Source organism: Peromyscus californicus, unplaced genomic scaffold, assembly GCF_007827085.1.
Source record: "Peromyscus californicus insignis strain IS unplaced genomic scaffold, ASM782708v3 Scaffold_12__1_contigs__length_115047231, whole genome shotgun sequence".
Classification (NCBI taxonomy): domain Eukaryota; kingdom Metazoa; phylum Chordata; class Mammalia; order Rodentia; family Cricetidae; genus Peromyscus; species Peromyscus californicus.
In genome coordinates, this window is record NW_026294413.1 from 21,273,687 (window position 1) to 21,291,531 (window position 17,845).

General features: G+C 38.0%; 1 protein-coding gene across 3 annotated transcripts in view; it reads right to left on the reverse strand.

The window, feature by feature from the left end:
• Scel (sciellin) overlaps positions 1-17,845 on the reverse strand; it is a 101,459-nt gene that overhangs the window by 22,337 nt on the left and 61,277 nt on the right. For 2 of the 3 annotated variants that reach the window (XM_052732535.1, XM_052732536.1), the window contains exons 16-20: positions 16,226-16,285; positions 14,600-14,659; positions 9,609-9,668; positions 8,362-8,421; positions 5,279-5,341 (exon numbers count right to left, since the gene is read on the reverse strand). In XM_052732535.1, coding sequence (XP_052588495.1) covers positions 5,279-5,341; positions 8,362-8,421; positions 9,609-9,668; positions 14,600-14,659; positions 16,226-16,285 — 303 coding nt within the window. The remainder of the gene's footprint in view (positions 1-5,278; positions 5,342-8,361; positions 8,422-9,608; positions 9,669-14,599; positions 14,660-16,225; positions 16,286-17,845) is intronic. The other variant, XM_052732537.1, reaches the window with a different exon arrangement.

Below are 17,845 nucleotides of genomic sequence, written 5' to 3' on the forward strand. Positions count from 1 at the left end.
AGTATCTAAGGATTAACATTTTTCAGTGTTTCAACATTATGAAGACACAGACTGATTCTCAAGCCTTTGCCATTTTAAAAATCATATCAATATCAAAAACAGGAGCTCAAAAGCTGGGATGTCCTGAACGTAAAGCTAGCAAACAGCTTTCCAGCAAGCTATCAAAATCATGACTTCAGACTGACTGAAGAACTGAGCTGAACTCAGTTGTTCATTGTTAAATTAGGTGCATACTCTATAAATTATCCACTATCCTCTTGAAGATCTCCTGTTTTGCTTTGCTTCTTTTTTACTTTCTCAACTACAAAATAGCATTTCCCCCCCAGACTCATACCATCAAGCTCCTTGGTATAACTCCAGTCTTGAGGTCTAAGGAGTGGGCATTTAAAGTATCCTTCTTTTTTGTTAGGATGGAATGTTCTGTAGATATCGATTAAGTCCATTTGAGTCATGACATCAGTTAAGTCCTTTATTTCTCTGTTAAGTTTCGATTTGGGAGATCTGTCCAGTGGTGAAAGTGGGGTGTTGAGGTCTCCCACTATTAATGTGTGGGGTTTTATATGTGGTTTAAGCTTTAGTAATGTTTCTTTTACATATGTGGGTGCCCTTATGTTTGGGGCATAAATGTTCAGAACTGAAACTTCATCTTGGTGGATCTTTCCTGTGATGATTATGTAATGCCCTTCTTGATCTCTTTTGATTGATTTTAGTTTGAAGTCTATTTTGCTGGATATCAGGATGGCTACACTCGCTTGTTTCTTAAGACCGTTTGATTGGAAAGTCTTTTCCCAGCCTTTTATTCTTAGGCAGTATCTATCTTTGAATTTGAGATGTGTTTCTTGTATGCAGCAGAAAGATGGGTCCTGCTTTCGTATCCATTCTGTAAGCCTATGTCTTTTTATAGGTGAATTAAGTTCATTGATATTAAGGGATATTAATGACCAGTGATTGTTCATTTAGCTTTTTAAATTACAATCATTGCAAACACTGATCATGTAAAGCAGTGAATGTCATTCTGGCTTCTCCATACCTGCTTTTAACATGCTCTGATCACGTCACCCTTTCTTCTACCTGCTCTGAACCTTCTGGGTCTCCCTTCCTCCCCCAGTTCCCTTTCCTTGCCCTAACAGTCCATTTCTGCTGTGAATGCCTTGTTGTTTTGTTTTGGGAAGTTTTGTTTCCATATAAGAGAGGAAACACATGACTTGTCTTTCTTCATTTGTGATGTTTTACTTAACATGATGCCTTCTAGTTCCAGCCATTTTCCTGTAAATTATATAATTTTGTTCTTCTTCATGGCTGAGTAATTCTCACATAGATACATGGATATGCATATGCACTAATCTGTTTTCTTTACCCATTCATTTGTTGACATGCAGCTGGGCTGATTGTATAGCTTAGCTGCTGCAAACAGTGTCATGATAAACACAAGTGTGCAGGTACTGTTAGAAGCTAAGTGAGGTAGGAAGCCTTAGGGACCAGTGTCTACATTAACATACCTTCTAATTATCTTTTCCTTTGACCTTGGCTAAAACTTTTGGGGCAATAAGCTAAGTGTGCCCAGAATCTCTATCCACCATCTGTCTTTCTTGAGCTCTACGACCTGAAACCAAGGTTGCTCAACAATGCTCATAATCTACTGAGCATGCTTGGCAGTGTGCCTGCCCTCAAAATGCTCTTCCATGGGAATATGCATAAGCTTTCTGAACAATATGGTCCTTCGCTTAAGGAAACTAGTACTTTGGAAATGACTACTATGTTTTCCTTACCTGGAAAGGTTTATTACAAACCTGCCACACTCTTTTATTTCTTGTTTTGGTTGTTTTTTTTTTTAAACCTTGAATTTTTCAAGATACAAACCCCCCTGCATTGCATTAAAATGTCTTTTTTGAAGGCTGACAATTTTCTCTATATATGTCCAAGAGTGGTATAGCTGGGTCATATGGTAGGTCTGATTTTAGTTTCTTGAGGAAACACCATAATGATTTCTGTAATAATTTCCATTCCCACAAACAGCATATACATATAAGGGTTACTTTTGCCCCCTTATGTTCATCAGTATTTGGGGGTTTTGTTTGTTTGTTTGTTTATAGTTTGGGTCTGGTTTTTTAAAATTTATTTTATTTTTCATAATGGCCATTTTGACTACAATAGAATCCAAAAAAATAGTCTGAATTTGCATTTCACTTATGACTAGTGATATCAGGTATCTTTCTGTTATGTTACTGGGCATTCACACTTTTTAAGAAGTGCCTATTCAGCTCATTTGTCTACTTTAATAGGATTATTTATTCTTTAGCATCTTATAAATATAAACTCATAGAAAGACACATCATATGCTATGGCAAAAGATTGCAAGAATGACAGTATCTTCCCCCAGTACCATCTGGGACAGCAGCTTGCCTGGGTCCCCTTCCCTTCAACACTCCCTTTTGCATTGATAAATGTAAGGACATATTTTACTAATCAAGAGGATTTCTACAGGGTTAAACATAGAGGAAGCTGTTTAGCAGGGAGTCACCAGCAAAGTCTGAGCAAAGGCAGCATCTCCGCCCCAGCCTTTCCACAGAATGTGTGTCCATCATGACTTCCAGCACTTGGAGGTATCTTCTCAGAGTTCTCAGATCTCCCTGATAGATGGAAAATCTCAACCTAAATTTTTACTGTGTTGAGTTATCCTCAAGAATAATATTTTCAATTTTAAAAAATCTATAAATATAATAGGAAGAATGATTGGCAAATGAGCACAACTAAAAACATAATTTCTCAGAATAAATCACTTGGAAACATTTTGTTACAAAATAGGTGCCATGGAAATTAAATGAGACAACAGGCTGGAAGGGCTGTTAAAAACTAAATGATGACACATATGTAAGCATTTAAAATGAAGTTAATATATTAAAAGGAAAAGGAATAACAAGGAATAAAACCTTGTAGAAGGAAAGACGCTTTTAAAAGTCACAGCTTGTTTACATTTACAATCAATCACAGTGGGTTTTGGTGTGACTGCATATACTCTCCATAGGCTTAATTTAGAATAAAGACAAAATGCAGAAACAAATGTCAAAGCTTCCCTCTCTACATGTTCTACTGAGCATAAAATAAGATTGTTCATCTAAAAGTCTAAAACAGAGATATTGGAACTAGTATTATATAAAGCCCAGTAAACACACACACACACACACACACACACACACACACACACACACACACACACACACGGCAGGGGTTTTCAACAAACAATGTCCTGACAACATCAGAACTTTAATATTTTCTATTTGATTCATTATTGTGATTGCTACTCATTGTATTAACTATAAAAACCATTAATAAGGGGCAAACTCAAAGTCTGAGGAACAAAAGCCAGCAGACATAAACACATGCGATGTGCTGCCACTCCTTTTAAAAAAAAAGCAACACAGTGTGTCACCACAGCAAGGGTGTAAGCAATGGTCCTGAATCCCCTCAATGAGTGACAGATGCATCTTATCTCACTAAACTGGAAACAGGAACTGGAAACACTATTTCCAGGCTCTGGATCCTATGAACACAGGAATTCAATGTTTAAATTTTATCCAGGAAAAATACATCTTTCTTACACAAGCTCCTGATTTGATTTTGTGTTACCGATGAGTTAGAGGATGCACCAGATACTTAGGTATTACTTCCATGCAGGTTAAGACTCTAGAGTGTATTGTAGTCATCTGCACACCTGTGCTCATGTTATCCATATGTGATCCTTCAAGTGACCCTGTCAGACCACTAAGGGACACTTCCTAGCTGTCCCACAACAGAAGCCCCAATCCTATCCTTGTAGCCTCCTGCATTTTCTGAGACACTTAATGAAGCTTTATTTATTTGAAGATTGAAGTCTGTGTACTGTGGAGTAAAGAATAGAATTCAGCTGGAAACCACAGGACCCCATAGAAGACAGAAGTGTGTGTGTGTGTGTGTGTGTGTGTGTGTGTGTGTGCGCGCGCGCGCGCGCGCGTGCGCGTGCACGCGCACGCTCAAGCCATGGTGTTGACATGTGTAAATGAGGAGCTTGGACCAGACACTGCCTACAGCTCTGTCCTCTCTAACATCAACCCCAGGATTACAAATGTTACTGCATGTAATGTTTATTACAACAGCCTTTCATTTCATTTTTCTTCTTAAATGCAACTCACTGACAACACGTTCTATATTCAGCCAGCAGTACACGGGGGCTCCTAAATGTAATATATTAAACTGACAACCTATTATTGTCTTAGCGTAACATCTCTCTGCCCTGCTACATAATTAGCTTTAATCTATGCTAATTGCCTGCTGTTAATAAGATTGAGTATGACGACCGAATTCTCTTTTTGGTGTCCGTGGCCTGTAATTAGACCTAACATGCAAGCAAATGACACCTAGTGATAGCTGTGAACCCAGTAGGTGCTCAGTGATTAGTTACTGCCTCGGCAATCAGAGAACTACCATCCGTCTTCCCATAATTTTCTCTGTGACCCTGGACAAATCGCTTAACCTCTCTGAGTCCTGATTCCCTCTTCTACTAAACAGATTCAGCTGGAATGGGTTTTCAAAATTGTTCCCATCAACTGGGCTAAAGTTTTCCAAGTTTCCTCCATCCCATCCATAAGGTTTTATGATTTTTAAGGTGTCATCAACATTTAAAAATGGAAATTATGAAAATATTCCTAAGACTTTATACAAAAAGCACATATATGTGCATATATATATATATATAAAGATAAAAAGTGAATGTAATTATCTTAGAGAAACCACTCAAAGAATTATTAAATTGAAGTTCATATCCCTTTTGCAAGCACAAGCCCTGTAAAGAACAATAAGCCTCATAAACTTTCTACTGTCCCCCAGAAAATACTCTTCTACAAAGAGGTAAATGCACTATTATGTATCAAATGAGGCATCTTGGTTTATGACACAGCTATCATTAATCAATTTTAACTTCAGAGACAAAAGCTTAACATTAATACTTTACAAACCAAACAGAATGAACCAGCTCCCGACCCAGCTGTGTCCCCCCCCTTCCTGTTTGGTCCCATCCATGACTTTACTTAAGACTGGGAGAAGGCCCCACTATGTACAGTGTTCAGCTGCCTGTGTTTTGCTATGTCTAAATACATAAATTAACATGTAAGTTTCTAGATACATATAAAAATAGTATAATATTTCAAGAATTTTGTTCAAGTTTCCCATAAAATGATTATGGTATTTACATTCATATTATGTTTAGTTAAGAATAAAAGAAAACAAAAAATATTTTCCTTACCCAGAAGTAGTTTTGACAGCTTTGGGGCTTGTATTAATAAGTTCATCAAAACTATGTTGATAGCTAAAAAAAAAATAAAAGAAAGGGTCAAAGTCAGTAAGAAGTGTGTGTGTGTGTGTGTGTGTGTGTGTGTGTGTGTGTGTGTGTGCGTGTAGGTGTGTGTGCATGCATGGGTGCACAAACAATTGGAACATAGAATAAACGTAACATGTTACAAACTGTCTATTTCAGATCATTAATTACTTTTGGATTTTGTTTTATTTTCAGACAGGGTCTCCTTACTCCCTTTGGAGAGCCGCAGGCTGGTCTTGAACTCTAACTTCTCCTACTTTAACCTTGAGCTCTGAGAGTACAGGGGTGGCTAGTATACCAACCCTTATAAAGAGTTTCATAAGGACTGAGATACTTCTTGGGGCCAAATCCCCAAGAAATGCTAAAGGCAAAGCGAATTTGAACCCTGAACAAGTGCATCGGGCCCTCTCACTCCTTCATCTGGCCATCGTTCAGCTGGCACAGCTGCAGGTGAACTCTGTGCTCCTTCCCTGAACAACCTTCCTCCCCATCATGTCCCCAGGAGGCAGTAGCTCCTTCCATCCATGTGTTCCATACCAACGTTACCCTCACAGCAGCTTTATGAGGGATAGCTTGGAGTTTCTCTACCATGCTCTTGTCAATGATTTCTCCAATATATAAATGGTCTCAATTTCTAAAGAACAGAAGTGCGTTCAATGCCATGCAAAAATATTCTAATTAACTATAAACCTGTTATATTGCTAGTTTTCTCACAAGTCATTTAAATATTAATCCTTGTGATTATGAGGGCAGCAAACTGATATTCTTCAGTTTATTCATTTTTATACAAATAACTTATTAACTAATAATTTGCAGTATTAGCCTACTAATGTGATTATTGTGTCACAAGAAATTTCTCAAGTAGTAATTATACAGAATTACATCAGTATTATTGTCTTAAACAATGTTATAGTGAAATAAATGGAAGGAATAATAAAAGAAAACCCTATCTAGTATTTTACAAATCAACAAATCATGTTCTCTTTCTTTTATTCCCTCTTTTGAAATGTCTTTAACCAAATAATCCTACTCCTTCTACATAAATTGGAGGATTCTTTTTGTGTGTTTGCTGAAGGGGTCACCTTGATCAGAGTGTCCAGATCTTGGTTCCTGAAAGTAATACATTGTGATATCTGATAAGGTCAACTAAGAACAATTTTATACTATACTTTTATACTATACTATACTATACTATACTATACTATACTATACTATACTAAATAAAACAATTTTATTTCATTCTTCTCAACCTTAACATCAAATCAAATTCATATTTAGTGATTTAAAACTCCAGCGTGACTTGAATCCTCTTCTTAAATAAACTTTATTATACACAATTTACAAATATACAAATCACACACCTAAATGAACCAGACACAAAGTCTACCCATAGCAAGGGTTTCTCTGTAGTTAGAATGGCCATTCAGAACCGAAGCTCTGGAGCTCTGCACTGGATTTTACACTTTCACTGTAAAGCATTTATTTGCTGTCTGTATTCAGTGTCTAACAACAGGTTTTATTCTTATTTGGGTTATAAGAATCTCAGGACAACTTAGCACTGAAGATTCAAATACAACATCATCAGCTTAGCCTACCATGATAAAATCATTTATGGAAGGCAGGGCAGTTGGCTGTGTTGGAGAAGTTGTTTCAACTACACTATGAACTGAATCACCTCTCCCTTCCAAATACAAACTACTGATCATCTGAGTAAGCCCCCTCTCACCAGGATAAATTCCTGCTACATACTGGTTTTATAATAAAGATCTACTAGAACACAAACACTCTCATTTATTTACAAGGTGTTTTCTACTTACTTTCATGGCAGTGGCAGGGTTATGTAGTTAAATGAGAAATTATTTTGGCCTCCCAAATCTGATTTATTTGCTATTTAGATCTTTGAGAAAAGCTGCTGGGGACTTCTGGTATAATCTAGATAAGCTTTGTTTTTTGTTACAGTTGTTACACACTGTAAAACAGAGAACATCCCTAGTCTCAGAGACAGGAAACAGTTGGTAAGAAGGCCTATCTCTATATACCATTCATATCTAACTCAACTCAAGCTGACACAGCAATGCATATTTATGGTTTGATTATGTTTCTTTGTTTGCTTGACCTGGTACATCATAGGGAAAGTTCTTTCTATATGAAATACAAGTATCATTTTTATGTTTCAATGACTCGAATGTGATTTTTAATGACCCCCTAGGCCAGAGACCTAGCTCAGTGGGTAGCACTTGGTACACAAGCATAAAGACTGTAATTTGGATTCCTGGAACCATGTAAGATGTTAGGCAGGTAAGAAGGGTGGTGAGAGAACAGACAGAGATCCCCAGGGCATGCTGGCTAGCTAGAAAAGCTGAATCCTAGCTGGACTAGCCTAATCTGTGAGCTGCGGTTTCAAGTGAGAGATTTTGCCCCAGTAATAGAAGGTGAAAGCAGCTGGGGAAGGCACACTATGTCCACCTTTGACCTCTACATACACACAATCTATGAATCAGCCCCCATACATAGATCCACATACACAAGAGGACAAATACACACACACACACACACACACACACACACACACACACACACACACAAATGGCTTTCTAACTTTAGAGTTAGTTGGGTTTTACACAAAAAGAAGGAAGGAAATAAATGGATGAAGAGAAGAGAAACTTTTGCCGTCTGCAGATTTCTATTTCAGCTGCTTTGTTTTAAGAAATCCTCTTAGGACGCTGCCTTATCCCACGAGAATTCCAATCCACCTTAAGCACCAAGCATGGAACACAAACGCTACAACAGAATGAGTCCACCTCTGTGTTTCAAGGACTTCCTGTCTCCCACCACAGTCCATAGCTGGGGAAGCCTGGGTAGGGGTTTCAGCACCAGCCTATGGGTTGGTGACACCCCTGTTCTGTTTCTGCATCCCCTCTAAGGGACGTCTCTAGGACAGTATAAAGGATTTCTCTGATTTTTAAGAGTGGAATGGAAAAAAGGAGAGAGAAAAGTTTCATAAACCTTACCCGTGGTTAGCTCTGTTGGTTGTGGGCACAGCTTTAATGAAATTGTCAAGACCCTGACCCCTAAAAAATATAGAAGAAAAAACTTTATTAATTAAATTACATAAAAATGGTTGAAATTATTTGTTAAAACTGATAAATGCTTTATGAAAAAATATTTACTAAAACCCTGACACCAGCCGTTTTGTTGAAACAGTAATGGAATCGGTTCTGAAAGTATCCAGTGAACAGAGAGCTCCAGCTAAAGAAGAAGCCAAAGCCCAAACAAACTGACGAGTCCTGACTGGTCTGAGATGACACCTAGACTCACGTCTGTGGGCGCTAGTCTACCATGCTCACCCTTATTCTGTGCCATTCTCTGCTAAAAGAGGCCAACCAATAACATGTTTTCTGTATTTAATGATAAGCAACTTGAACTAAAAGATCAAAGCTACCTTCACTGTACTGGAAATTATCTGACAAAAGTCTCTAATGTCTCAGATATAAGGTGGTCAGGGTCGGCACTTCAATCGGGATTAGCCAACTTAACTGATGATTTCATACACTTATAAACACTGATCAGCATAAAACCAAAAGGAGGAGCGTATTAAATCTTACTCTTGAAAACTTTTTCCTATTATTGGATTCACCATGATGAAATTATTAAGACCTTTGTAACTTTACACAGACAAACCAAAAACCCACTCAATAAAAATGGAAATAAATCAACTGGCCATTTTGCTTTGAATCCTATGAATCCATATGTCCTCAAAATTAATTTTACTATTAAGTTTTGATATAAATCAATACTGGTCTAAGTCTTCAGCTTACAGGAGTAAAGTTTCAACCTTTAAACAAATCGGTGATATACTGGCTTTGTTTCCCACCTATTCTCAAAACTCTAACATTAGGGCATGGTTGAGATTATTTTTCATTGGCTTATTTTGGAACAAAGCAATGGTTTACCCAGAAATAGCCATGCTAACCCTGTAGCCACAACTAAATTGTGTTCTGATAATAATTTTCATTTTCAGCACTTTTGTTTTAAAGGGACCTTATAACCATCATGCCACTGGATCCTTCTTGCTTTCTGCTGCCAATGGGAGAATAAGCCTGTGATCCTCATGCTATACTGGCCAGCCGCTGCTCAGTGTCCATGGGACTTGCTCAGAACCCCATCTAGTAAGCAAAGAGCTTTGGACTTTCTGGGTCCTTTTGTAAGTGCTACATATTGATGCAGGAAGAAGAGAGATAAGACATAATTCTCTCACCCCTGGTTACTCCTGTTTACTTCCGGGGTGACTTTGATCAGATTATCAAGGCTCTGGCCCCTTTAAAACATTGAACAAAAGAGTGGTTAATAGTAGATTTTCAACTAGTAGAATTAAAGAAACTATTAAGCCTCAGAAATAATATAAGCACTCATTGAGATCATGCCAAAGAGTTAAAGGTGATAGTGCAGCGATGGAGGGAGATTTTATGTATGTATGCATATACATATATATATATATATGTATACACACACACACACACACACACATATATATATATATATATATATATATGAATGAATGACTTGGTGAGATAATATTTTAATCTTCAGACATTAGGCTATTAGCAAAATTTCACTAGAGCTCTGCATCTAATGGTACCCTGTTAACCACTTCCAAGTATACAAAACATTTTTTAATTAGACCATATACTTCTCTCACAGAATATTCCAGAAAGCATTCTCTCTTGGTAGCAACCTCCAACACATATAAAACAAACTTTTTAAAATCTACATTTTGTTGATATTTTTGGTACATTTTCTATTACAAAACTGCATTAAGATAAGTATACAATGTGGTGGTATTGTGTTCCCCAAAATATTGTGCACCCTAATAAACTTATCTGGGGTCAGAGACAGAACAGCCACTAGATACAAAGGCTAGAAAATGGTGGCACTCACACCTTTAATCCTAGCATTTCAGAGGTAGAAATCCCTCTGGATCTCTGTGAGTTCAAGGCATTGGAAACAACCAGGCATGGTAACACACGCCTTTAATCCCAGAAAGCGAACCTTTAATCCCAGGGAGTGATGGAAGAAAGGAAAGACATATAAGGCGTGAAGACCAGAAACAAGAAGCATTTGGCTGGTTAAGCATTTGGCTGGTTAAGCTTTTAGGTTTTGAGCAGCACAGTTCAGCTGAGAACCATTCGGATGTGAGGACACAGAGGCTTCCAGTTTGAGGAAACAAGATCAGCTGAGAAATTGGCCAGGTGAGGTTAGCTGTGGCTTGTTCTGTCTTTCTGACCATCCAGCATTTCACCCCAATAACTGGCCCTGGGTTTGATTTTATTAATAAGAACTTTTAAGATTCATGCTACAATACTACTTTGTTTAAAATGCACTACATACAATTTGGTATCTACTTCTGGTACTCATAACTCATTAGAATGGCACATTGTAATTGATTGTTTTAGGAATAAACAATAAGAAAACTAAAGTCTATAGACTCCTGAAATGTACCAAAATGTAAGCCATATTGGCTGAACTATGACCTCCACAGTTGCTGAAGAACACTTGAGCACTTCACTGTTGGCCTGAACTACTCGCCTGCTTCTGATCTTCCTGCAATGATGCTTCTCTTATTGCATATGCATGTGCTTTTCACATACATCTCACCAGCAAACACTGCTCTGAACTACAGAGGAGGCCACATGGGGAGAAGAGCCTCCTCAGAAGTGAGCTTTACCACTCTCTCTCCACACTTGATGACCCCACGAAGATGTCTCTGAGGTTTCATTTACACAACATCAAAGATACAGTATTTAGAAGCAACCAGATGTTGACCCAAGGTTTTTTGGTTTTTTTTTTTTTTTGCTTGATCCAGATGTCCCAAGATGTGATACTCAGACTAAAGACAACAGAGAAAATATGTGGACTTTCATTATGACAATAATGAAACAATTAACCCCACAGAAACAACTGCTGTATTCCAGATTAGCCTTTGTTGTTTTTCACCGAAATGAAGCCTATGGGATTTGAATCACATGGTCCTAGGGAAAAAAAATCCCAGGTTGCAATTAGAAGATTGTAGTGTTCAAATCAGTAACAGATCAGCAATCACCACAAGCCCTTTCTTTGAGAGTGCTGGTTGAGGAGTTTGCTTCCATTATATTATGTAGACTTCATTCTCTTTAAACATTAAATGAGCCCTATATAAATGTATAGGGTTATTTAAATTCTTATTACATGAAGTCAATAAAAAATAATTAATGTGGTACTCTAATTATTATAATGGTATACTATTTGAAGTTTAAGTATGTGAATCATTGCCTCATAGTGTATATATTATCAGTATTTATATGTGCTTGCAGTCTATAAATAGCACAGACCAATTGTCTAGGCTCTGCCAAGTGGTGGGATAGATGTGATCAAAACAGACATAGAATTAGTCTACATGAGGTTTCCATTCCAAACTGGGGAAAAGCAGAACATAGACAAACATCGAAGTGAATGGCACAATTTTCAGCTAAAAATCCATGCTGTACTTTAAAAAATATTTGGTGTTTGTAGTACTGAGGACAAGTGGGGGGGTGTGATTTAATCACATTCAGTAGTCACAAATGACCTGTTTGAAAGGAGGACAATATGGTGACAGTATTCCAGAAAATGGGAACAGCACATGTAAACGTTTTAAGGCAAGAATGAACCTGAAATACAAAAGATTTATTTGATTGGACTTTATTGAGAAAGTAAAAGGTTGTCTCTAAGCATTAGAATTTTATTCCACCTGAGATGGAAAGCTTTTTAATAAAGAAGGAAGCTTGCTTTCTCTCTCTCTCTCTGTGTGTGTGTGTGTGTGTGTGTGTGTGTGTGTGTGTGTGTGTGTATGTGTGTGTGTGTGTGTATGTGTGTGTGTATGTGTGTGTGTGTATGTGTGTGTGTGTGTGTGTGTGTGTGTGTGTATGTGTGTGTGTGTGTATGTGTGTGTGTATGTGTGTGTGTGTATGTGTGTGTGTGTGTGTGTGTGTGTGTATGTGTGTGTGTGTGTGTATGTGTGTGTGTATGTGTGTGTGTGTGTGTGTGTGTGTGTGTGTGTGTGTGTGTGTGTGTGTGTGTGTATGCCAGAAGTTGATATCTTGTGTTTTCCTGGATCACTCTCCATGTTATTTTTTTTTTTTGAAAAAAGGGCTTCTTACTGAATGTAGAGCTCACTAATTTGGTAAGGCTAACTGGGCAGCTATGTCCAGGGGTCCTCCTATCTCTGCCTTCCAAGGACTGGAATTACAGGACCATGCTGCAAAGTCTGACCTTTCCAAGGATGCTGAAAATTGAACTCAGATTCTCATGCTTGTTCCTGACAGAGCTTCCAATTATATATTTAAAATATCTACAGAGTCTCATTATGTAAAAAATAAATTAAAAGTAGTATCCTTAAAAGATCATAGAGAGCACACACATACAAATATGGACATATATTTCACATGTGTCTACACACATACATACATACATGTGCACATACAGTCATGTATACATACAAACATGAACACGCAACCACTATTTTTATATATGCCATAATTCACTTGTACAAAATACATACGTGCACACATTCAGGCACATATCCACCTGCATATATACACAGGCACATATCTCCACGAATAAGCATACACATGTGCTTATATAAGAATGCACACATGCGAGCAAGCATTCAAAACATACATAAGTGCATACCTAGTCATACCCATTTCAATATACAAGAAATAATAGGCCACAGTTTGAAGTGTTCTAATAAATATTAAATAGATTAAATAGGAAAATAATTTAAGATATCAAGATGAACTAAATATATAGACTGTCTAGACCATTGTGAAAATGTAATTAATCAGAATGTTTTTCTAACAGTGACTTCTGATTCACTTTTTGTATCTAGCATGTGCTAAGCACAAGAGAACGGTGATTCCTCTTCAGTAGATGAGTGTACTGGGTAGTTTTGTGTCAGCTTGACACATGCTAGAGTCATTTTGGAAGAGAGAACCCCAATTGAGAAAATGCCTCTACCAGATTTGCCTTTGATCAAAACTTTGCTGCATTTTCTTGATTGATATTTGATGTGGGTGTACCTACCGCTTAGGCAAGTGATGCCACCCCTAGGTGGGATGGTCCTGGATGGTATAAGAAAGCACACTGAGAAAGCCACAAGAGCAAGCCAGTAAGCAGCACTTCTTCACGGCCTCTGCACCAGTTCCTGTCTCAAGATTCCTGCCCTGTTTGCTCCTGACCTGGTTTCCCTTAGAGATGGGCTGTGATATAAAACTGTAAGGTAAAATAAACCATTTCCTCCCCAAGTTGCTTTGGCCATAGTCTTTATCAGAGCAATGGAAAATTAACTTAAGACATTGAGTAAACAGAGTCAGTGACATGGTTAGTCAGAAGCTGAACTTGAACCAGGGCTTTCAGATTCCCTGTTCACATTAACACTTCAGTTATCTTCCTGAACCACTTAAGGAGTCAAGAGACCAATGTGTTTTCTCAGCGAGGATGCAAGATTTAGTTGTTTTGCCGAATTTCCTGGGTGATTGTGCCTCTGACTGTGCCACACAGCCGAAAGCAGGGCCGCTTGGCAGTATGTGCAACCGTTTTAAGCTAGCTGAGCCTTTGCTCTGCCAGCATAGCCTCTGGGGCATTGGTGACACATGTCAGAGTCAACAAATAATATCAGATACTGAGTTAACTAAGTGGAAATGAGTTCATGGAATTATTTAATACACTATTTTCAGCTACATGGCAGCAAGTTCAGTTTCAAAATACAGTTTATATGCACATGCACACTGTCCTATACACACACACACACACACACACACACACACACACACACACAAGCATTTATATATACTCTACTCTTACATAAACATGTGCTCTTATGTATACCTCTACAAATATACTCACTCACACACTTTCATAGATATAATTCTCACGTGTACACTTCATACATTATTTATACATACACGTATACACTAATACACAGTTAAATAACATAGCTGAGAAGCTTATTCAAAACTGTCTTGTAATTTCTTAAAATTACCAGATAACAAATGTCACCAAAGAACAAAATGCAAATGTCTCTGTGCATCACTCCTATCAAACTGCTTAATAAAATGTGTTTGAGAAAATAAATGAGCTGTTTGGTCTTGAAGTTCAATTCAGCATTCCAAACATGAACACTAGCGTTCTAATGCTTAACTGCCTGGCAAAGGGAAACTCTAGACATGTTACCTCTTCATATTTTTATTTGCTTCAGAATTCACTTTAATCAATCCATCGATGTCTTGTTTTCTTTGGAAAAGGAAATAAGTTCTAATTAATGTCATTAAAATAAAACACTAATCAAATGAATAATAGCTCAGATATTAAGAAGTGATAAATGTAAAAGTTCTCTACAGCGGTGTGAACATTTAAAGTTCTAAATGAAAAGGACAGATGTCTTATGTCTAAGCTGGAGGCCATTTCAGGTCATTAATTTTCTAACAACACACACATGTAAGTACTGTCTGTTCTGTTCTCAGAATACAAGTACATGTGAAACTTCTTCCTGAACAAAGTCAACCTGGCCTTCAGATCCATCTATAGTTAGATCACTTCTTTTTTTTTTTTTTTTTTTGGTTTTTTGAGACAGGGTTTCTCTGTGTAGCTTTGCGCCTCTCCTGGAACTCACTTGGTAGCCCAGGCTGGCCTCGAACTCACAGAGATCCGCCTGGCTCTGCCTCCCGAGTGCTGGGATTAAAGGCGTGCGCCACCACCGCCCGGCTAGTTAGATCACTTCTAATGGGCCACAGTGAAGCAAGGTAAATTAGATTAAGTTATTCAATGGCACCAGACTGAATACAAACTACTATTCAACAAATCGATACAATCTCTTTTTTGTTTGTTTCTTTAATAATAAGAAAATAATGACAACAACGTAATGATTTAACAAAATTGAAATACTAAGAAAGCATGCCCTCATATAAACCTATCAATCATGCTCATGTCGAAACCTTTTAAATATCTTTTGCCTCAGAGTCAATTACTATTATTATTATTATTATTATTATTATTATTATTATTATTAGGTTTTGTTTTGAGACAGGGTGTCTCTGTGTAGTTTTGGTGCCTGTCTTGGATCTCATTCTGTAGACCAGGCAGGCCTCGAACTCACAGAGATTCGCCTGACTCTGCCTTCCGAGTGCTGGGATCAAAGGCATGCACCACCACCACCCAGCTTCAGAGTCAATTATTAAGAGTAACAAAGAGCAAGATTTAGAAAAAAACAAAACTCATTACATAATAGGAAACATAATGACTCTCTTCTTACTGCATCTACGTGCTGCCCCATTAAAAATCAAGAGGAGCATAAGCTATGCTTCAAGTAGACAGTGGGGGATAGTTTAAGTAGGGATTGGGTACTGAAGGCATCATAGCTCTGAACAGGTGATGCAGCTGTGAATCCTTACTCCCATTTAGGTACTGGCCCAGCCTCATCCTGGGCTGTAGCTGAAACCACCATCCTTAGAGGAAGTGACTTGTGGGAGTCTTAGTCAAACCTGGCTTGGATGTCTGTGTCAATCTGGAAATGTACTTTGGAATTATGTGAAGGCTGCATTCTTTAAATAAAGAATTCTACTCTCTCATCAATACTTAAAAAGAAATAATGCCCCAAATCAAAGAGAAAAGTAACTCAGTATTAAATATTGAGACAATCATTTTAAAATAAATATATTTATGGAAGACAAGAATGAATGGCCACATCTTTCATCTTTATTGGCTAATTCCATACTTTAAATTATGGTTATGAATCTAAAAAGTCATTTGTCTTCTGATTATTATGTAGAAATCAGAGTCAGAGACATTAGTGAGACTTACCCAGAGGTATTTTCATGTCCTTTGGAGTTGATCTTCATAACATTATCAAGATCTCTACCTCTTATGAAAAGAATGTTTGGATTAGTTTCATGACATTTCCATAGAATTAGATATATATCACCATTCTATGTTTTTTGTGATTAACTCAACCTTTGGTGAAAATTATTATGTAGATACCAAATATATTTTAGTATAAAATTGACCACATTATATAGTTAAATGAATCTCCAAGATTTTGTCGTGCTATATATAAATGTAATAACAATACACTCTTCAAAGTGAAGAACAGTGCTGCAGAACTAAGACACAAAAGAAAGAAGCTGTGATTCCCTCCACACCACTGAAAGGTTACCAGTTAAGCCAAGAGAAGCCTGAGACTCAGACAGCCAAGCAGTTCTCACCTTCTGCTCACTTTATCTGCTATGGCATTCATTTTGGTAACTGGACTGAGGTCTTGGCTTCATTGGGTGGGGGGAAAAGTCATCAAAGCCTGTGTCAGCACCAAGGAAACAGTGTCTGCCACACGGGAACGCTGACATGTATATGACCTCACATAGACTGTGGCCAAGTACACAGGGACTTGCACAGGGTCAAGCTAGATGGGGCCCCAGCACTCAGAGAGGAGTGGACAACTCTCTCCCATCTCTATCCAAGAAGTTATCCCTAATAGACAACTGATTGCAAAGGAAAAGTTTTCTCCAATGGAGGGTCACTGAGTAAATAAACCTCGCTTAAGTAGGTGCTGTGCCTAGCAGCAGATGACCAACAGAAAAGGAACTCAAAAGTGTTTTAGAATTTGCTTATCATATATTGGGCATTTTCTTTTATCTTACTGGTCTTTTGTATATTATGGTTTTCAATTTTGTGTTTTTATAGGGGTGTGTGTGTGTGTGTGTGTGTGTGTGTGTGTGTGTGTGTGTGTGTGTGGTTTCCTGTGCTTTTTTGTTGTTGTTGTTTTCTGGTTCATTTTTTTTTTTGACTATTTTGTTTTTCTAAAGAAATAAGGTGTTGAATTGGGTATGGAGGTGGGGAGAAACTGGCAAAAATGGAGGAGACGAAACAGTGATCAGAATATATCGTATGAATGTGCAATTGAAAAACTTATGCCAGATTCCATGCAATATTCTCTGAAAACCGTTGTGCTGGCTAGCTTTATATCAGCTTGGCACAAGCTAAAGTCACCTGAGAGGAGTGAACCTCCATGAGAAAATGATGCCTCCATTAGATGGGGTTGAACACAAGCCTGTAGAGCATTTTCTTAATTAGCGATAGATGGGGGAGAGCCCAGTCCACTGTGGGTGGTGCCATCCCTGAGCTTGTGGTCCTGGGTTCTATAAGAAAGCAGGCCGAGCAAGCCAGTAAGCAACATCCCTCCACGGCCTCTGCATCACCTTCTGCTTCAAAGTTCCTGACCTGCTTGAGTTCCTGTCCTGACTTCCTTTGATGGTGAAGAGTGCTGTGGATGTGTAAGCTAAATAAACCCTTTCCTCCCCACGTTGCTTTGGCCATGGTGTTTCATCTCATCAATAATAACCCTAACTGTGTAAATGAGAATGTGCCTGATTGTGGTGTCAGATGTTTCGAGAAACAACTGACCGGAAAGACCTTTGCTTTAATTAT